The 23,359-nt window shown below is 31.9% G+C and overlaps 1 protein-coding gene across 1 annotated transcript in view; it reads right to left on the bottom strand.

Moving 5' to 3' along the window:
- Positions 1–1,247: 1,247 nt before the first annotated feature.
- The window catches only part of LOC139703066 (zinc finger protein 420-like), a 119,350-nt gene continuing 97,238 nt past the window's right edge, over positions 1,248–23,359 (bottom strand). Inside the window, 1 exon segment of the mRNA XM_071605980.1 lies at positions 1,248–2,950. Within this exon segment, the coding sequence (XP_071462081.1) occupies positions 1,248–2,950 (1,703 nt within the window).

Genomic DNA, 23,359 nt, shown 5'->3' with positions numbered 1-23,359 from the left:
CACCAATTACAAGTGTGGATTTAACCACAACATGTGTTGCATTACGCTGTTCAATATCTTTGTTTCTCAGCCACCTGGTTTTGATCTTGAAAACTCTGCATTTGGTATAGAAAGCTAAGATGTATCATGCAGGACATTTTAAAAGCAAGAATCTGATCCCTGAAGTGTGACAAAAAATATATTTGAAGGCTTTTTATAGATATGAAAACCTGAGTAAAATTTGATAACTAACTACAGGGCAAAAAACATTGACTTCTGGATGCAGTGATGCATGCCTGTCATCCAAGCAGTGCAGGAGGCTGAAACAGGAGATTCCCAAGTTCAAATCCAGCCTTAGTAGAAAAATTGAGGCCCTAAGCAACTCAGTGAAATTGTGTCTCTAAATAAATACAAAACAGTTCTGGGATGTGGCTTAGTGGTTAAGTGCCCCTGAATTCAAACCTCCGTATACCCCCCAAATAAAATAAAATAAATAAAACATTGACAAAGGAACATGCTGTTCATCAGAGGTTATCGGGAAAACACTGATGTGATCTTAGACTTCAGGCATATTTATTAATATGTTGATTTGGTGAAAAAGAGGCCTTTAAGTCCAGAGATACCTTCAGAAAAAAAAAAGGTGAATTAAATTCAATCAATACAGAGAAATTGAGGCAAGGACAAGTGAACATGGAGAGTTCGACAGAAGGAAAGAGGGCCAAGGATCCAACCATGCTTCCTGCCCACTTCCATGGGCCCCTGAGTAATGGCCAGTTGGGCAAGGGTTGGGGTTTCATGGAGTCAGAACTGTGGAGCTATCTCTGGGCAATTGTAATTTTTCTTTCCAGCATGAAATTTCTGGTGACTAATGAGGTGTGATTTTACAACAAATGACATTTACAGTCTATAAATTTGTGAGAATTGTCTCAAGTATGAATGATCTGCTTCTTGTTAACACTTGAAGCATACTTAAAACTTTGCCACATTCTTAACATTTGTAAACAACAATACTTTTCATAATAGAAAGCTTTGCCACATTCTTTGCATTTGTATGGTTTCTCTCCACTATGAATTCTCTGGTGTTGAGAAATGTGTGATCTTTGATAAAGAGCCTTGCCATATTCTTTACACTTCTATGGCTTTTCCCCAGCATTAATTCTCTGGTGTCAAATAAGGCATTATCTTTGATTAAAACCTTTGCCACATTATTTGCATTTGTATGGCTTTTCTCCCATATGAAATCTCTGGTGTCGACTAAGGAGTGACCTTCAATTAGAAGCTTTGCCACATTGTTGATATTTGTATGGTTTCTCCCCAGTATGAATTCTCTGGTGTTGAGTAAGGCATAATATTTTATTAAAAGCTTTGCCACATTCTTTACATTTGTATGGCTTTTCTCCAGTATGAATTCTCTGGTGTTGAGTAAGGCATGATTTTCCAGTGAAAGTTTTTCCACATTCTTTGCATTTGTATGGCTTTTCTCCAGTATGAATTCTCTGGTGTTGAGTAAGGTGGGATATTTGATTAAAAGCTTTTCCACATTCTTTGCATTTGTATGGCTTTTCTCCAGTATGAATTCTCTGGTGTTGAGTAAGGTGTGATTTTTTATTAAAAGCTTTGCCACATTCTCTACATTTGTATGGCTTTTCTCCAGTATGAATTCTCTGGTGTTGAGTAAGGCATGATTTTCCAGTGAAAGTTTTTCCACATTCTTTGCATTTGTATGGCTTTTCTCCAGTATGAATTCTCTGGTGTTGAGTAAGGTGGGATATTTGATTAAAAGCTTTTCCACATTCTTTGCATTTGTATGGCTTTTCTCCAGTATGAATTCTCTGGTGTTGAGTAAGGTGTGATCTTTGATTAAAAGCTTTGCCACATTCTCTACATTTGTATGGTTTTTTCCCTGTATGAATTCTCTGGTGTTGAGTAAGACGTGATTTTTTATTGAAAGCTTTGCCACATTCTTTACATTTGTATGGCTTTTCTCCAGTATGAATTCTCTGGTGTTGAGTAAGGTGTGAATTTTTATTAAAAGCTTTTCCACATTCTTTGCATTTGTATGGGTTTTGTCCAGTATGAATTCTCTGGTGTTGAGTAAGGTGTGATTTTTTATTAAAAGCTTTGCCACATTCTCTACATTTGTATGGCTTTTCTCCAGTATGAATTCTCTGGTGTTGAGTAAGGCATGATTTTCCAGTGAAAGTTTTTCCACATTCTTTGCATTTGTATGGCTTTTCTCCAGTATGAATTCTCTGGTGTTGAGTAAGGTGGGATATTTGATTAAAAGCTTTTCCACATTCTTTGCATTTGTATGGCTTTTCTCCAGTATGAATTCTCTGGTGTTGAGTAAGGTGTGAATTTTTATTAAAAGCTTTTCCACATTCTTTGCATTTGTATGGCTTTTCTCCAGTATGAATTCTCTGGTGTTGAGTAAGGTGTGATCTTTGATTAAAAGCTTTGCCACATTCTCTACATTTGTATGGAGTTTTTCCTGTATGAATTCTCTGGTGTTGAGTAAGGCATGATTTTCCAGTGAAAGTTTTTCCACATTCTTTGCATTTGTATGGCTTTTCTCCAGTATGAATTCTCTGGTGTTGAGTAAGGTGGGATATTTGATTAAAAGCTTTTCCACATTCTTTGCATTTGTATGGCTTTTCTCCAGTATGAATTCTCTGGTGTTGAGTAAGGTGTGATCTTTGATTAAAAGCTTTGCCACATTCTCTACATTTGTATGGTTTTTTCACTGTATGAATTCTCTGGTGTTGAGTAAGGTGTGAATTTTTATTAAAAGCTTTTCCACATTCTTTGCATTTGTATGGCTTTTCTCCAGTATGAATTCTCTGGTGTTGAGTAAGGTGGGATCTTTGATTAAAAGCTTTGCCACATTCTCTACATTTGTATGGAGTTTTTCCTGTATGAATTCTCTGGTGTTGAGTAAGGCATGATTTTTGATTGAGAGATTTGCCACATTCTTTACATTTGTATGGCTTTTCTCCAGTATAAATTTTCTGGTGTTCTGTAAGGTGTGATTTTTGTTTAAGAGCTTTGACACTTTCTTTACATTTCCAGATTTTCACTCCAGTATAATTACTGTAGTGTTTTAAAAGGTTTAAGCAACACTTAAAAACATTTTCACATTTCTTCAATTTGTAAGGTGTATCTCCATTGTAAAGCCTATGGTTTTTAGTAACGGATGGAATTTGAGTAAAATATTTTTCACTTTCTTCACTAATGGAGGATTTTTCACTGCTCTGATAAACAATTGAGGAATGTTTAAATGCTTTTACATGTTTTTTCATCTTGTAGGGCTTCCCACAAATATTAATTCTCTGGAGTTCAGGAATTCGTGTAGTTTTATTAAAAGTGCTTTCACATACCTTATATCTGTAATTCACCTCTTGATTATGAAAGCTTGGATAAATAAGTTTTGGGCACGGATTAGAATCTTTTTCACTTTTATCATTGTAGAGCTCTTTTAAATGATCACATGAGTGTCTTCTAGAATTTAAAAAAGAAGGAAATTTTAATGACTTTCACAGAATTTACATTATTTTACACCAAATCTAATATACTGCTAATTACGTAGGGTAGAGATTGTCTATAGGTCCTGAAAGATCTATCATAAATGTAGAGGTCTCTCCAAGTATCTACATCTACTTTTAAATTAAGCAATAGTAGGTAAGTACAAATATTTCCCACATTCATTATAATTCCATGCATTGCCACAAGGAGAAACTGTTCATTGCATCATTTTAGACTACTAAAACTCAGAAATTTCTTCTTCTCTTTCTCCTCCTCCTCATTCTTATTCTATCTTGTCTACAAAAATATTTGTGGGTATTTACAAAATGGTGCATTTCAAATTATTCCAGTGACTAACTAAAGCATGAAATAGACTACATAGAAAATTTTTCATTTTTTAGAGGAAGGGTGTAATTACAAAATGCTATGCAAGTATATTTAAAAGCACACAAGTGTCCTCAAATGTGACTGCCATGTATTGTTGTCTCTCTCCAGCTTAGCCAATGCCCCATATCCCTACCGTTCCTCTTTGCCTCCAAAACCCTCTTGTCTGGTTTTAATTTGTGGGGAATCCTGCAGGCACTGGGACAAAATCATGGCCCTGATGTGCCAGAGCATTTTTCATTATGCCAAAGAGCAAACTGCATCTGAACTGTTCAACTTTCCAGCAAAAATATCTATCACTGAGGGTGTTGATGTAACTAGCTTGCTGAAATCAGTTAGAGAATACTTTTGAATTGTTGAAAAAATATTCCTTGAGATGCATAGATGAGTAGTGCCAGGGCCTCAGAAAAATATAATGGCAACAGGATTTAGTTCACTGGGTACATGTATAGGATCAAGGACGTCTCTGGATCTCACACTTGGAAAGTTTTTTCCATTCCACCTACAACCACAGAATGCATAGATCGTTTGGGATATTCACTTGGAGTTTGGTCAAAAATCCCTGTTGCTATGAAAGATGAAGCAGTGCATCTCAGATGGAGCTGCTGAAAGATATGTATGAACTGTGCATGAATTTAAAAAAAAAAAAAAAGCATGAAAGCCATTAGGGAAAAAGTCTGGTATCTGGGAACTCACAGTTGAAATTCAGCTGGTTTGACACTATCCAGTACATATTGTATGCTACCTAGTTTCATCTAAATTCAGCATGGCACTGGAGATGTTTTCATCCATTGGAGCCACATAGCCACATAGCATCACAGATATGGGTGAGACTTGCGAGAATGCCAATCTGAAGAAAGACTCTTCCTGTTGAAATCTCATTCCAACCTCTGATGTACACTCCCTTAAAAAAATGGAAAAATTATCTAGTCATTGTTTTTTAGATCCTGTGTGTTCTAGAGAATCTATAAGGTACTTTACCTCTTTTCACATAAGTTATGATACTGTCTCATATTCCTTTACTATTTATTTCATGTATTCATTTTATTCATCACTTTCCAAGAAGGAAATGACTCAGGTGGAATGTTTGAGGTCCCATTACATGGAGTGATCACACTAACTTGTGAGCCATACATAGATAGGTAACTATACAAAGACTGCTTCAAGTTGAATTAAAATTATAAATGAATATTTACAAGCACCCTTGACTCAAACCATCGATTTTCATGGAGAAGGGTCAACAAAAATTGTATTCTGAAACAGTAGACAGAAACATGGAATGACAAAGACATTATAGATCTTAGTTCCCTAAGGAGGAGAAATTTCATTGTAAGACATGCCCCATTCAAATGTGGTCTTACCTCACCAATGTGGCTGTTTTAATTTTCTTAAAAGTTTTACAATTACAAGATTTAGTCCTTCAGTGTTCTTCATTAGCTTCACACCTTCCTTATTGCTTATGCAACAGGCATATTTCTACTCCTCAGCATGAGCCCAGAAGAGTGCCAGAAGCCTTACACTGTTCTCATAATTTCCTCATGTCTGCTTTTGGGGTTTGATGCATCCCTGCAAGCCGTTTGGGCTTTGGGTTTTCTGGGAGACTGTTTTAGAAGGACCTGAGTCTTTCTTTTGTTTCAATTGCTGTACATGAAAGATGAGATGTATGCTCATTTGATGTGTTTTAGAAGGACCTAACTGCTTCTCTTCACATTTATTAATTATTATTGCATTTAAAAAGCAATGCCTACCAAACTTTTACCTTAAGCATATTTAATTACCCAATAGTTCTTTTCAACAGAAAGTTTTAGTGAGGCTTATTGTAGCATTTCCATTTCTCCTCAATCTGCGTATTTTTCTTGTCTCTAAGTAAAAATACTACATATGTGTTTAAATAATGAGACAACTTGTCTATACTGTGTAGAAAATCACTTCCTTATTACTTCATAAAACTGATGAAAATATTGCAATTTTGTATTAGTGATCTGTAGACTGTTATCTAATGTGCAATGACATAGAGATTATTAAAAATTAAAATAAAACTGATTAATAAGCATTTTATTACTATTTAGATTTTTTTTCAATAAAATGCCCATTTCTATTCTAATTTTATTTGTAAAGCTGAGTAAATTGGTTGAATCATTATTTTCCTGAAGGTATTTTAAAGATTCAGCTTTATAATGGCCTGTAAACTTTGAGTATATATGTACTTTGATACATGTTTTTGCATTTGAAAATACTGTACATTGTAAGTACTTTTACACAAAATACTGAGTAATAAATATTTTACAATTACAATAATGTACTTAAAAGTTTTAACCAAACAAAAAGTGGCTGGCACAAGTTGAGGAGTCAGTCTTCTTAGATGTTTGTAATAATAAAACCTGATGAATTTGTAATTTTCTGTGTAAATAATTTTTCATGATTTTTTCTCTTTATTAAAATTTTTCTGAACTTCCCTCTCTTTTAATTTCTATTTCTTGTTTAAAATTAAGTATTAACTGTCTCGGTATCCATACCTGCTCTTTATCAAATTTTGCAAAAAATATTTTATTTTTTGTTCTTCTGAAAATTCTTGGTTTGGATTAGAAGTCATACCTGAAAAAAATTAAAATAGCAAGTTATTCTACTTACAATACTATGGTGAATATACTCTGCAAATGTATAAAACCTTATCAAAGTGTGGGGGGCATATAGCAACAGAGCAGTATGATTCAAGGCCATTATTACTCAAGAAATATATAGAATTTACTACAATATGATGACAAAAGCTGTGAGAACTTTGAAAATCATCTTAAGAATTTGTAGCACCACAGATGAGGACAACATTCAAACTGGCTGATGTTATTACAATCACAGCCCTTCATTTCAATATATTTGAACTCCTTCTGTGACTAAAATTTTGCAGGAAATAAATTTCTTATTAAGTTTTTTTTTTTTAATCTTTTTGGGGAATATTTCTTATGATTAAATACAGTGATATTCTATCACTAAACTACATTCATAGACCTTTCTATGTTTATACTTTCTTTTGAGACAGTTTATTACAACAATGCTAAAATTTATTTCAAACTGCATTTCACTGCCTTAGATTTCCAATTATATGGAATTACATTTATATATCATTGCACATGACCTATTTTTGTTTACATTGTAACTTCCAAATATTTTCCAAAATGACTATAATGATCTAGTTTAACAGATTTTAAATAGAAAAATCCCAATGTAAATAATAGCTCACACAATAAAGGGTATAATCAACTCAAGCAAACAAACAATTGAGAGATGGAAAATTGATGTTGTTAATTATCTAAGCAATGCCCAATAACCACTTGAAAGATCTTTATTAAACTAAATAACAATGTAGAAAATTGAAAAAAATTCAGAAAAAAAAGCAACAGAAAAAGTAGAAATTATATCCTAGAAATATTCTTTAAAAAAAAGTCTCAGGATGGGGATACATTTTAGATGGTAGATTGATTGCCTCACATGCAAAATGTTGGGCTTTATCCCTAGCACCCCCGCCAACACACAAACAGGCTCATAAATTAAAAATTTGAAGAAGAAAATATATCAAAGGCTAGAATTAATTAAAAGACACAGGTAGTGCTGGACATAGTAGGGCATGACTTTAATCCCAGAATATCAGGAGGCTGAGACAGGAGTATCACAAGTTCAAAGACAGACTTAGCAATGGTGAGGCACTAAGCACCTCAGTGAGACCCTGTCTCTAGATGAAATACACAATAGTGCTGGTGATGTGACTCAATGGTTGAGTGCCCCTGAGTTAAGTTCCCTATAAATAAATAAATAAAAGAAAAAAGCTAATAAATTTATAATCAAATTTTTAAAACTTTTCAAGAAAAAAATGTTATAACTAAGAAAAAGAGAAATTTTATTTACAAAGATATTCTTTAATGATTAAAAGTTGATTGCTTTGCAGAAGACTTCCAGAATTGGGATATATACGTATGTATGTTGAAAAAAAAAAGAAAATATAAACCTAGAATATTTTATCTACCAATACCATTTTTTGAACTTTAACAAAAATACATGCTTTCAAGATATGAAAATATTCAAAAATTGCTTTACTGCTTGACCTGCTGTAAGAGAAAGAATCAGTAGAATATTTCCAATAAAATAAATCTGCACAACAGAAATTATATAAAATTTGGATAGATTTGGTGGAAAAGGAAAATATATACAAATATATATTTTATTTTACTTTCATTGTTTTACAGAAAATATTTCATTCTACTAAAGAATGTGGAAAATTAAAGCATAAAAATTATCATAAATTTTTGTTAATTAGTATAAATTAGAAAAGCAGGTGTGACATCAATTACAAATCATGGCAACACATGTAACACATGTAAAGACACTAATTGTTTTAGGAAACCAAAGTTAATTCAGATTAAAATGTAGTGCAAACTAAGAACTTTACTCTTTTAATTATTTTTTCTTTAGTTATACATTACAGTAGAATGTATCTTTACATATCATAGATTCATAAATTATAACAACCTATCGTTTTGGTGGTAAATTATGTGGAGTTACATTGGTTGTATATTCATTTAAGAATATAAGAATGTTATTTCCAATTTTTTCTACTGTTTTTAAACACTTAAATAATTCCAAAGTAATGTAAAATAAACATCAAAGATAAAAAATAGGAAAAAATAAAATACAACCATAAAAATGCATGAACTACAAATTAAGGCAGTTTTTAATACTAGAAAAAATTATAAGAAATCAACAAAACTTGAAAACTATAGAAGTAAGTTTTTTCTCATCAGTAATTTAAGTATCAATACACTATTTTGAAAAAAAAAAAAACTAATCAAAACACTATATGACTAACCTAAAAACTATGTTAACTATGTCAGATATAAATCTACAAAAGATTCCCATTAAACATAAGTCACAAAAAGACTAAAAACAAAAGGATAAAACAAATATTTCATTCTAAATTGTTGATAATACTTATATAAATAAGAGACAAAGTAGAATATTATATAAAAATAAATATGGCAAATCCCTGGAATACAATCATAGTGAATGTATTTGTAACTCAAATAATGTTTTCCATATACAGAAAGAAAACACAGACCAAATTCACCATCATAGAAACCAACAAAGTAATAATAGGAGACATCAATCCCCAATTAATGCAAAGAATAAAAAATAGCATTCCATTATTACCCAAGGAATTAAAAAACCTTCAAAAACATTAAAAACCATTTTGGTTTACAGAGGCAATATTCCCTATAGTCTATGGAATATTATTCCAAAGAGATCAGGTTAAAAGCACAAAACAAATGTTAACAGATATTACCATATTGAAGTTGCATTGTAATATAACATAATAAGTTGGAAATCAAAAGCAAAAGTGATATTTAAAATTTATAAATATGAATTTAAAGCTAAATTCAGCAATTAAGCAAGGCCCTAAGCAATTTATCTAGACATTGTAACAAAATGAAATATAAAAATAGCTGCCAGCCAGGTGTGATAACCCACACTTGTAATTCAAGCAGCTTGGGAGTCTGAGACAGCAGGATTCTGAGATCAAATCTAGCCTCATCAAAAGTAAGGTACTAAGCAACTGAAGGAGACCATGTTTCTAAATTAAATATAAAATAGGGCTTGGGATGGATCTCAATGGGCAAGTGCCCCGAGGGTCAATCCCCAGTACCCTTCCCCAAAAAGGAGTGTGAATGTGGCTCAGTGGTTAAACACCTCTTCTACAGAAAAAAAGCCTATAGCACCCAGTGTCATGTATGAAGTCCATGTAATACCAATCAAAAAAATCAATATTATTTTTACATGTACAAAATAAGTTATTTGAACAATTCTAGGTAATATCCTGGGTGCATACATAACTACACATATTAAAATTAAAAAAAAAATGCTTCCTTATATAAAAATAATAAAAGTTACAATATTCAATAGATTTATGTTAACTTGAGATTAAATGAGAAAGCCATGAGTAATAAAACTGAAAGTACATCAATTAGCCCTCAAATTGATGGTCAAATCAAAATACATTTAGGGACCCATTCTCATTAAAACAACATTCAATTGAGACCAATGTGGCAAGCCAATAAAATTACATTTCACATGATTACATGTAGGCGATTTGGAATGAAATATGAAAAGTTTTAAGACTTTACAAAGATAAGAAATTATATAATATCTACAATGATCAGATTTTAACTTTTAAGATAGTATATAAAGTGAAATAGTAATTCACACACACACACACACACACACACACACACACAAATACAAGGTAATTCTACATATGAGAGATATCTACTGTAGCCAAATATAGAGACCAAAAAGAATAGCATCAGGGATGAAAAGGTGAGACAAAGGAGTACTTGTTTAGAGGAAAAATGAACTATGTTTTATGTGATATATACTTTCTAAAAAAAAAAAAAATCTTACAAAACAATTTAAATAAACACTATTGACCAGTAAATTCAAAATATATAAGACAGTGATTTCAGAAAAGTTATACAGTGTACAGTTTTGATCACAATTAAAAATTTGACAAATACAGAAAAGATAAACAGAATTGTAAACATCTTTATGGTACCTGAAAAATGATAAAGTCTTACTCCTAGACAAAAGAACAGAATCATACATAGAGAGAATGAATATGCCATTAATTCTAGCTACTTGAAAGAAAGGCTGAGGCATGGAAATAGAATTTCAGCTTCATCCACTTAGCAAGTGTCTATTGTAAACTAAAAATTCAAAAGGGGGAAATGATGTAGCTCAATATTATAAGAACCTGAGTTCAATTCGCATTGTGTGTGTGTGTGTGTGTGTGTGTGTGTGTGTGTACACACATAGATACATTATATGATTAAGCACAAGAACTGAGTATAAACAATCAAGGTACTATATAAAAATCATATATAAAATAGGGTAATATTTATACATGTAAGTAAAAGCATAGAAAAATTCATTGAAAATTGGCACATGGTTCACGTGCAGTTTAACTTCAACTAATGTTTTCCTAAAGTGACAAATCATGATAATTTCTATTTAATTATATAGATATAGAAATAAAAACAATATCACTCATGTGATAATACCTAATGAACAACACTGAAGCTCTCTATTGAGTGAAACTCAAAAAAAAAAAAAAAAAAAAAAAAAAACCCACAAGAATTCAAAAAAATGTAACCAACAAAATTCTGGATAATTGTATTATAATAGAAATATTTCTTTTAACTTTTTTGTAGTGATAGGTGAACAGAATGCATTCATTATATGTGTTTATTTTTATGTAGTGCTAAGGATCAAACACAGTACCTCACATATGTGAGGAAAGCCCTCTGCCACTAAACTGCAGCCCCAGCTCTGAAAATTCTTCCTTAAACCACATTGATCAGCAATACTTACCTAACCACTAGGAGCAGGTATTGTGAAATACTGCTATTCATTACATGGCAGAAAAATTTCACAGAATATCCAATATAAGCATTCATATAAAGCTCTGATGAGAAAATTTTGAATGAATAAATATTTAAATTATATTAAAGAAACTCTCCTATAATATTAATATATTACAATAGTTTTACCTAGAAATATTTCGAAATGAGCAAATTTTCTAGAGATCCCCCAAATACCAATAAATGTCAGGTTGTAAATATCCTCACAGGCATTTTGGAATACTCTGTAGGGATTCTGATTGTGGAAATATACAGAGAAGCATTCCTCTGGCGAGCAAACTCCCAGGGATTACAGGCACTCTTACCTTAGAATGCCCTGCGATATCCCCAGGAACTATTAAAATAATAAAATACATGTGCAATGTCAAGCTGTTATGGCAATTCCCTGCTTGAAAAGGCTCTGTACTAGAGTGTTATCAGCCTAAAACATGATCTCTGGCACACAGCTCCTGGGAATAAAGGAACTTTCTTTATAGATAAACACAGTGTTTCACTGAGCCTAAACATGTCCACATAACAATAGGTTTATACAATGGACATTCTTGAGAGCTACACAAAACTCCTAACATTACACAGTTTGTATATAACTGAGGAATAAGCTTGGCATCTTGGCCTCCTTGTCATTATGCCACCTTCCCTGCCTCTTGTCTCTGTCTTTTTTTTTTTACAATGCTTTGTTAATTTGAATGTAGGGAGATCACTGGAGAACAAGAAGGAGCTTAAATAATTGATATGTATGGTAAACATAGAGTATGGAATATGGAATGCTCTTTAATGATTGCAACAGAAATAAACCTAGGCTTGAAAAAATTAATTGTGTCAGAAATTAGCTTATCAATTCACATTTTAAAATGTAAATTCCTCTTTGACATTTGATCCGCTCATCTATATTCTTTGCTTCATTGATTTCTACCCACTTTGATATATGTCTACTGTCAGTTTTCTCTTCAAATACCAAGATTATTTCTTTGGGGACAGAAAGGTCACCAAAGATAACTTACAGACAGCAAGACATTTTTGATGGAAAATGGAATATGTCACATTTTGTTATTTTCTTGGTAACTAGAGAAGGCTTTTTAATGTTGTCCTCAGTAGAAAAAAAAAATAAAGAGAAAACACCCTATAAGATTCTACACAATTATTTTCCCAATCTTTTTTTTTTTTTTTCAGGAAAAAACACTAAAATACTTTGAAACCATTTTTATTCTCTGCATTGTGAGCACTACTTAGAAATGATAAGTTAAACATAAAGAAAAGTCTTTAACATTCTTTTCTACATAAACAAATGACCAATCTTTGTCCTAAAAACAACAAACTAACACTTTTTCAAGCAAAATAGAAGCTTGCATAAGATACTCTATACAGATAAAAAATTAAATATTGGTTTTGAATTAGAAGTTCTGAATGAAATTTAGGCTCACCAATAAAGAGCAGGTTTCTACAGATCTCTAACATCACATCTCTATATAAAATCTGCTGAGAAGGGTCCAGGCATTTCCATTCCTCTTCTGAAAAATCAATGACCACATCCCTTAATGTTAATGGTTCCTGAAATAAAAATGAGTAAATACATATCACATAATTTATATGATTAATGGCATAGTATTTAATTTCATATAAATTTTAATGAGAGTTAAAAGATGTGGCTTTCACATATAGTAGTGATGTCAACCATTCAATAAGATACATTTTTTTGTGGCACTTGGGATTGAACCCAAGGCCTTGAGCATGAAAGGCAAGCACTTTACCAACTGAGCTATATCCCCAGCATCAATAATTTGTTATAAGCCGAAAAATTGGTGTATAATTTTGATATAATGAAACCCAGGGAGTAGCCCATGTGAAGCAAAACACTGAAGCAATAAAGTGGGAAAAAACCAACATAATTCCAAAGGATAAATAATAGTTGCAATTAGTTATTGAATATTCAAAAGAAGCACATCCAAACAAAGCAATTATACTTGAGACATGCATAGTAAAATTATAAGTAATGACTATCCTCATACAACTGTGGTCACCACAGTGTGTAGAAGACATAAGAGATCACTAAAGACACACCAAACTTTCAACAGTCCACATATTAATTTCAATGGTTACCTCCAAAGTTGTGTATCTTCTCATTAATTAAATTTACTATAAATCTATACTGTATTTAAAAAAGTACTTTTACTCCTGCAGACCACAACATCACAACTCACTTCTAAAACAAAAGAAAAAAAATTTTCAACTATCAAACTATTACAAAACAATTTGGTCAAATTGAATTACATGGCACAAAGTTATAACAAAAAAAAATAAAAATAAAAAAGCAAATTAAGTGAATAGACTGTTAATCTCTCAGTTCATAAAGAAACTGACACATCAGGTTTAACATTCCCAGATTTGTAAAACCACTCTCACTGTGAAACTGTACCCTCACTTGGCTCATTTCAAAGTAGAAAGAGAGAGATTACTAAGCAGTTAAGAAAAAATTCTGAAAGGTTCTGGCACCATAAACCTTCTCTGACAGCATGGAAATACTCCTCTTTCCAGGGTCTCAATTTTCACTACTGAACCTACAAATACATGAAGTTAATTTAACATTCTGATCTGTGATGTCTTTCTTCTGAAAGAGCATTTTTTTTTAAATTAGAGATTTAATCCAGGGCACTCTACCCCTGAAATGCATTTCACGAAGTTTTTTTTTTTTTTTTTTTTAAATTGTGATAAATGGGCTTACAAATTTGCTTAGGGTCTCTAAATTACTGAGCCTGGACTCAAACTTACTTTCCTCCTACATCAGTTTCCACATCACTATGATTACAGGTTTGTGCCACTACTCCTGACTCTGCAACCCCTTTTGATACCAAATGTGCAAACTTGCACAACAACCAATAATTCAACAACTAGTAGTTCAATAATTCTGATACCATCTAGTACAGATCCCACAAGTTTGGTGTTCACTACTATCAAATTTTACTAACTGAGGTGCCAGTTTCAATCCCCAGAATAGAACAATATTTATATTTATGATTCATTTCCTATAAATTAGGGGTCTCTACATCTACTCACTCAAGTTACTTATTCTGATAAAAAGGAACACACTTATGTATGCCAGTTTCTCATAAATTATATAAATCTGGAAGCTGACAATTGAAACCTTGCAAAGAACATAAAAAATGTGAGAGGAAAATGGGACACTTATATAAGCCATTTTAGGAAATAACTGGTTGAATTTTTATATTCTGCTACAGAAGTGCCCCTTTCCCGATATGATTTAGAAGATCCTCACTGTTTTAAATATGGTGATTCAGATACTCATTCTGAATATTCCCATTGTTTTCCATTAAAAAAAATATTTAATTGAACACTTTTACATTCAGGGGTAAGAACAAATATTAAAAAAAAAAAAGCAGGTTGGTATTCTCTAGGTAATTTCCTTTATGTGAAACCCTTAGAATATTGAGCCATCTCATGTCAGCCCAAACCAACATACAAACAAATTTCTTAAAACTCCTAAGTATTCATTGGATTCAGGGTAAAGGATTCTTCATTTTGAATTTTGATTTTTTTTTTTTTTTTTGTACAGGGGTATTCTACAACTAAGATATATTCTAGGCCTTTTAACTTTTTTTTATACTAAGCTTCAGCTTTGATCTTTCTTCCTCAACCTCCAGGTTGTTGTGATTGTTGGTATGTCCTAATATGCCCAGAAAGATATGAATGTTCTAACCTCCTTTGGTCCATTTTTATTTCACCTTATTTATTTGCTATGTCTTCTAAAAAGAAACCCTTGACAGCCTAAGATTTTGAATGCATTCCTATCTTATGTTTGATGAATTTGAAGTATTGCAATGTAGATTTAGAAAAACAAAAAGCTGCTTATTACCTATCTATCTCTGAATTTTTGCAACCTGACATTCTAGAAATAGCTCCACAGCAATGAAAATTATAGCCACAGATACAATTCAGATCTTACTTAACCTTCAATAATATTCTTTTACAGGCTCAAAAAATTACCTTAGTTTGAATACAATTTTATTTGAAATTTTTTTTTCTGAATCCTTGGTATAGTTTATTCTCCTTTCAAATTCTGGCACCTTTTAATCAATCTTTTCTAGATGAGTAAAAGGGAGGACAAAAATAATATTTGTCTTTCTTTTCAGTTACAAAATCAATGAATCTGAGAAGCAATGTGTTTCTGGGGAGCTGAAACTAACATTTGGTAAAAATAATTAATATTCCAATATTTGATCTGTTTACATGAAACCTATAAAGGATATTTCTGTAATCTCTAGAGTATCTAGAGTATTCAGCTAGTCTAAAAATGTGCTCCATTCTCTGAGCCAAGCTGCTCTGTAGGAAGAAAGGGTTACACACCGGTTGGTATTCACGAGGTAATTCAACAAACATGGGACCTGTGGGCACCTTGGGTCAGCTTCATGTAATTTTTACACCATGGCCACTCAAATACATGGCAGATACTGAGGAGACATCACACTCTAAAGTTTTTTAAGGGGACCCTAAACCTGCCATCTATGCTTATGAAAGACAAATAAATAAAAGGTTCAAAGATTCTTTTAATTTTAATACTAAGGATTAAACTCAGCAGTGTCTACACACTGAGCAACATCCCCCTCTCCTTGTTATTTTTTATTCCCAATACATTGACCCTCTCACTTCAGCCTGCTAAAATGCTGAGATTATGAACATGCATCTTCTCATCTGGCATTAGGTACAAATACTTTTTAAAGAGTTTTATGTTATAACCACAAGTTCCTCTCATGTAAAAGTACAACCACACACATGCGCGCGCACACACACACACACACACACACACACACACTTTTTAAAATTTCATCCAAAACTAAGAGGAAAAGATGAATTAAAACTATGTGCTATTTAAAATGTTCCATGGAACCATACTTCATAATATAGTGAATTAGCTGAAAAAAGATGACATTTAGGAAAATCATGCTTACCACACATTTGGAAAACACACTTGAAAATCGGTGCCACCTGGTAAGGAAAGAGAAACTGAAAACTCCTGGACCACAATTCCTTCCAAATATAAATTATAAATAATTTTGACATTAGTCAAAATTATCATGTCCTGATCCTGTCTTTAACCTTCACTCTGAAGCAGTGTAGGCAAGAAAGTACAGAGTTGGTTTCAGGCCAGGCAGAGGTCACCAATCTGGCACAGGACAAAAAGTAGAATCCTGACTGTCAACCCAATTCTGAGGGCCAGAGGTGGGAGTATATTGAGCTCTATCAAATTTCGAGTAAGGTTAGAAGATTACAAAGGTGACCTCTGGAAAGTTCACGTTCCCACAATTAGTTCTGACTACTTTTACTCAGCTCATTTCTTCTGTTTTAATAATGGCCAGCCCTGCAGACTTATCATTTTTAAAAATACTCTAGACCCTGAAAGTCATAGGAAGAAGGACTGTGACAGAGCCACCCAGGCATCACAAAAACTGGAGATGGATCAAAAAGTTTGCCTGAGACCAGGATGATTTGTCTCACAGACTTTGAATCCTACACTCTATTCTTTGGTTGTTGCTCTAATTCAATAATTATCACCCCAATCACTTCTGATTTAATAATTTTTACCTAAATAGAAAAAATTCCAAGCTCAGACCCCTCTGCCTCTGAGTATAAGGTGAACCAATTTTAAATCAGCCCATAGTACCTCAAAATAGCAAAATATTAATTATATTCCTTCTCAGAGAGACCTTTCTATGTGCAAGAAGACCTGGATATATAAGGGGACATAAGTATTTAATGTTGAATATAATGTTATATCAATTATTGGTAACAATAATGCCAATGACGGATTCACAAATGCAAATAATATACTGAGAATTACTTTACATTTTTTTTGTTATCATAACCTTCATACTCTGGCTAAATGAGGCTTGTTTGTTTGGTTGGTTCCAGGGATAGACACCAGTGATGCATTACTGAGAAACATCTCCAGTTGTCTTCAAAATTTATTTTTTTTCCCAGAATCTCACTAAGACTTTGATTCTGGCACTAAGCTTGTGATTAACTTTCTTTAGTTTCCTGAGTCACCAACATTAAAAGTACACAACAACACACCCATTTTATGTTCTGAAATTTTGATGTAGCTAGATTTTTTTAAAAAGTAGACAATCTTCTATAGCATCATGGTTGAAAGAAATAAAATGATAAATATATGTGCAACTGAACTTTTAGAGGTCATAAGTAAAACAAAATTAATAATTATAATAATTTATAAATAAATTTCTATAAATTCTTATAATTTATGTCATCACAAATAATTGGTACTTTACAATAATGTAAATTATGAAATAATTTTAAAATTTTATTACATAATAAAATTATGATTATAATTTCTAAGAAAACTATTTTATTTTTAACCCACTATATCCACAATTTTATTATTCTAATATAAAAACAATAAAAATTGTTAGCTAACTACATCTATTTTTCATTAAACTTTCAAACCTTATACTTATTTCTACTTCTAATACTTCTCAATGTAAATCAGCCACATTCCAAAAACTCATTAGCCACATGTGGCAAATGGCTGCCACATCACAAGCGTATATCTGAGTGGTGTGGTTTCTTGGACTGTAGAAAATTGAATAACTGAAACCCTCCTTTATTATTAGAGGTGAGAAAAAAAATGTCTTTTTTAACAATATTTCTCCTTTAAACCAAATGAGAAAGAAATTATATTTTTAGACCCAGGAGTGTGCTATAAGATGAGAGTTGCCTAAGGTGGGCCATTCTTCTAAACTGATAATTGTTAAGGTCAGTAGGCTTTTCATATATTAAACAGCAAACAAAGAATGATGCAAATCCGAGGGGAAGTGTCCCCGTGTCTTCATTTCTGTCTACACCTTGAGATTAAAAGTTAGTTGTAAACAAAAATATTAAAACATTTTTTTTTAATTTTACCATTGGGCCTTCATCCTAATGATCCAGCTATGGTTGTCTGGTTTATCTTTTGTTGTAGAGTATACTGTGAGTTAAAGTATGAATAACACTTTCATGTCTACATGCATTTTGGCATTACTGAAAATCATTTTATAGGACTTTCAACATTAAATCAAGAAAAGTGAATTCAGTGCTTCTAACATGCCTACATCTATGCAGTTAACTTGAAATTACTGTTTTGAATTCTGGCTTCATGTTTCTATTAAATTTATTTAAGTTATCAAGTATTATCAAGCTATCAAGTATTACAAACTACCAGAAAACTTACAAATTCATGATTTAAATGAACAGTTTATGACTAAGCCAAATGTAGACTGGGTTAATCTGGGCTTTTGTGATTTCAGCAGAAATTTTTACAGGCATATGCTCTGCTATTTGACATCGTTACCCTGTTCCTGGAGGAGAGATGGCTGTCCATTGTTGTGTTTTCATTCTCATCCTCAAGGACTCTTCTCCTTCATAAGCTTAATATGATCTTCTTCTTCTTAAGATGGTGGGGTTTACAAAAATAAAAACGGGAAGAATTCAAGACACTTTAGGTCTAAGCACAATACCAGTACATTTCAATATTCTCTCTCTCTTACTGGCTGTAATATAATAGCCATTTTTTATTTATATATTGGCAACGAGATACTGTCTCTTGATAAAAATCGCTATAAAAGAGTATTGCCAATTTGCTGGGATACAGGGAAGGATATGGAACTGGAGATACTTTGCATTTTATACTTTTTTTTCTTTTCTTTCAGAGAATATTTATATGTTTATTCTAAATTTATAAAATTTTATCATACCACAGATACTAAGAGGCTAGTCATGTTTTGAACTCAGAATCACAACTGCCTGCCTCAAAAACTCAAAGATTTTCCTAGGCTACAATAATCATGCAACTTTTCTAGGGCTCTTGATATAGTTAAATTGGTATAGTGCTTGCTGTGAATGCAAAAGACCCTAGGTTGAATCCCCAGCACCCCCCAAAAAAATTATAAAACTTGTCTAGGAATTTAGTAACTGAAGAATTACTCCTCTGTTATAGAAGCATAATTCTTTCCAGCTTCATATCCTTTACTACTTTTTACTATTCAAACACTTTCAAGAACACTCAAGTTTTTTTTTTTTGTTTGTTTGTTTTGTTTTGTTTTGTTTTGTTTTTTAATAGGGAATAATTTGGGTAAATTAATTTGGACAATGTTTTGAAAATAAAGCTAAATGATTTTTATTTCTCATCATGAAATAAATAGTAAAAACTATGCATAATGCCCAGTATACCTTCAACTTAGTTTGTTCCTTTTGTTTTGTGTTCATAGTCTACTTATGATTTTTAACCTAGGCTAAATCTAGACATTCTTTTCATGAAACAGCCTCTTGATATGAAAGCAAGAGAACAAGATCTACTAAAAAAATATTTTTTTTCCAACAGCAGTTTGATTAAACACCTGAAGATATAAGAAAATCATCCTTTTAATTATTTTTCAATATTGCAAATCTGTTTTCTATAAACCCCACATGAAAGCCTGTTGCAGTAATTCAATCGCAGGTCAGCATGAGAAATAAAGAAGAAGCAGTGCAAGCAAAGCAGCAGAAGAAACAAAAAGTCCTTTATTGTATATAGTAATCTTTTTATAGTATTGTGAACAAAGAAGGCAGCCTTTCCACAGCAATAAATCAGGTCTTCCAGCTGATTAAACATAGCATACAGAAGTTTTACTTTCTAATCAGAAGTGACCCACTTCTCATGGCTAAACTATTCCTGGCCTGGAGCATGCTGAGTTCTGCTCTTTGTTAAGAACAGATAAAAAATTTTTCTTAGCGCCCTCCTAGCCCACTTGGCAGAACATCCCATTTGCAGGCAAGTCCTCTCAAGGACAGTAGACACCTCCTTTTCAAGCATGTCCACTGTTACCTTATCTAACTTTTGAAGGAACCTCTTGTTTGTGAGTAAGCCCCAACAAAGACAAAAAAAAAAAAAAAAAAACATCTCGTATGCAAGCATGAAAGGCTGAAGTAAAGAAATCCACACAGCACACAAGGAAACCACACAGAGCTAATGCATTTTCAACTGGGAACCAGTGAGGAGCCCTTCTCCTTGTATATTTATTTTTGGTGAGGTCATATGTCCATATCTTGAATGTCAAATAAATAAATTATGTAGTTTTAACAAATAGAATTATAAAAACCTTCAATGCTGAAGTACAGAATATTTACATCACCCCCCCCCAAAAAAAAAAAAAAAAAACATTTTCTTTCACATGCAACTCTTTGTTCCCAGAAAGATGTTAGTGTAATGCATTATAGAACTACATTTTTATTTTGCCTAACATTATGCAATATGATTCAAATACAGCTGCTGAACTATACAGTATCTGTGAGAGTCAATAGGCATGTGTGCATCAGTAAAGTGTTCCTTTGTATTGATGACTGCTTATATACTTTATGGATTTACTACAAGTTGTTAATTTTAACATTCAAGAATTTTGAGTTATTTCTTATTTTGGACCATTAGAACTAGTGAGGCTATCAGTAATTTGTAAATAATTATTAAACTCAGTTTATTTTTTCCTAGTATTTCAATGACACTATATATTGTTTTTACTGGTTGCTATGAAAATTATAATTTCCATCTTATTATTTCAATTTAATAAGAGTCAATATTATATGAGTTTTCTAAATACAAAATAAAAATCTTACAACCGACTGTTTATTTTCTTGTAGTCTTTGTGCAACTGCTATAAATATTTGTGTACACATTAAACATCTCAAAATACACTGTATAATTTTTGTATAAAATAATCATAGATTATTATAAAACAAAGAGAAACAAATATCAATCATAAGATTGCTAATATATGCTAGCTATGATGACACACATCTATAATAATTCCAGTGACTTGGAACAATGAGACAACAAGATAACAAGTACAAATATTACCTCTTTTACTTAGCAAGTCTCTAAGTCACTCAGCAAAATACTGTTTCTAATAAAAATACAAAAAGAAAATGGGATCTCAGGATGTGGCTCAGTGCTTAAGTGTACCTAGGTACAATCAATGTTACTAAAAAAAAAAAGATTTGTAATATATAAATCTTAGGCAGTGTGGTAAATCTTTGAAAATAATGTAACAAATACAGAATTTAATAGATAAAATGGATAAATTAAATTATGAAATGTTATTAGTCACATTTTGGCTACAATATTAGTAGATATGTAGGTTTTGGTAAATTTTCTTTTCTATGTGCCATATATTTCTAGATATAAATTTTGAATGTCATGATTTATAGGCTGAGATACCATTTAAACAACAGGATACATTATTCTTTATATTGATTATTTTATGTTCTATAAGATTCTTTGCTCTCAGCTTTTTAAAGTTTCAGGAAAGTGAATTCAAAAATGGTTTCAAAGTCATCAAACACTATATAATATGGAGTATAGAGATTCTTTAATACCCCTGATGAAAACTCTAAGACACGTTAAAGATGAGAAAACAGTTTAATGTGAACATTCTGAATTTAAGTCTTCACTCTCAAATTTTTATCTACACAATGAAAGCACACTTTAGATAACATTCAGTCAGAAATTCACCACATTATACACATTAATCAGAAGTCCAGATGCATATGCTTTGTTGACTTTTCCATTTCATCTACTTTTTCTAGTTTTACACTCTTCATTTTTGGTGACCTTGAATGTATCTACTTTTTAAGCTCTGTTATTACACATTTGGGGAAAGAATAAAATTAAAACAGCAAGCTACACAAGAAAGCTACTTTTTATGTACCTTACTTTCACCATGTTAAGAACATTGGTGAGAATCTCAGAAACCTACAATTCAGAAACAAACAACAACAAAAAAAAAAAAAAAAAAAAAAAAAACAAGACCACCAAACAGACACAAGTACATCCATCATCCATTCAGTGAAATAAACATGAAACAGTAAATTATTTGTTCTCAATTAAGTAGATTACAGAAGCAATAAAGAATTCCTCCAATCTGTAAAAATTAAATCGTATTTTCAGGAAGATTTTCTGAATCAGCCCTGTACTTTTAAGCACTGCAAAAAATAAAATATATTCAAAAGTATTTTAGAACAAAATATTTTATAACGAGTAAATAATGAGAAGTTATATAAAAGATAGAATACTTCCTAAAGTCACAACTGCAGTAAGAAGAAAAAAATTAAATACTGATAAATTTGAAGAATTTGCCTTACCAAGCTGTTTCTGTTTCTGAAAATATGGTAGGCAGCTTTCAATTATAATTTGTAAATATATGCACAACCTGGACAACCAGTATTTATATTTTATACCTATCACTTAAGTATGATTCAGTTTGGTCACACCATCAAGTAAACTTGCAAAACATCCCCAGATTCCCATTGCTGCTAATGGAAATAATCAAAAATATAACAGCTTAAAATAGTATGGATGTTTCTATGATCATGACAGAAAATTAATATCAAAGTATTAGCAAAGCCATACTCTTTCTAGAAACTCTGGAAGAAAAACATTCTATCATTTAGTGGCTATTGGTATTTTTTCTGTGGTTACAAATATTTCCCTTTTCCTTATAGCAATACAGTCTTCAAGAGAGAAAATCATATATATATATATATATATATATATATATATATATATATATATATATATATATATATAGAGAGAGAGAGAGAGAGAGAGAGAGAGAGAGAATGGTGCTGTCATACAATTTACAACATTCAAGCCTCATAGAATCTGAGAACTATAACAACATAAAAGGTAGATTCTCCATTGAGCTTATTTTTATTCATGCACAGAGTATTTGACAGAATCACACAAAAGAAAATTTCATGCACAGTGGATGAAGAGAGGGGACACAGAGCCAGGAGAATGTAGCAAGACAGGTTAATTATGCACACAAGTGAGTGTGATGGATAAAAATGTGACATCATACACTGTCTCTGGATGCAGATCAGAGGAAAGAGCCATGTCCAGAGTGGAGGTCTTATTTATTTTTTTCTTGGACCCTGGAAACTCTCTGAACCCCACAGTGCTTTGGATTATTCCA

Source organism: Marmota flaviventris, chromosome 20, assembly GCF_047511675.1.
Source record: "Marmota flaviventris isolate mMarFla1 chromosome 20, mMarFla1.hap1, whole genome shotgun sequence".
In the NCBI taxonomy this organism is placed as follows: domain Eukaryota; kingdom Metazoa; phylum Chordata; class Mammalia; order Rodentia; family Sciuridae; genus Marmota; species Marmota flaviventris.
The sequence above is the reverse complement of the archived record's forward strand: the minus strand, read 5'-3'. Positions and strand labels throughout refer to the sequence as shown.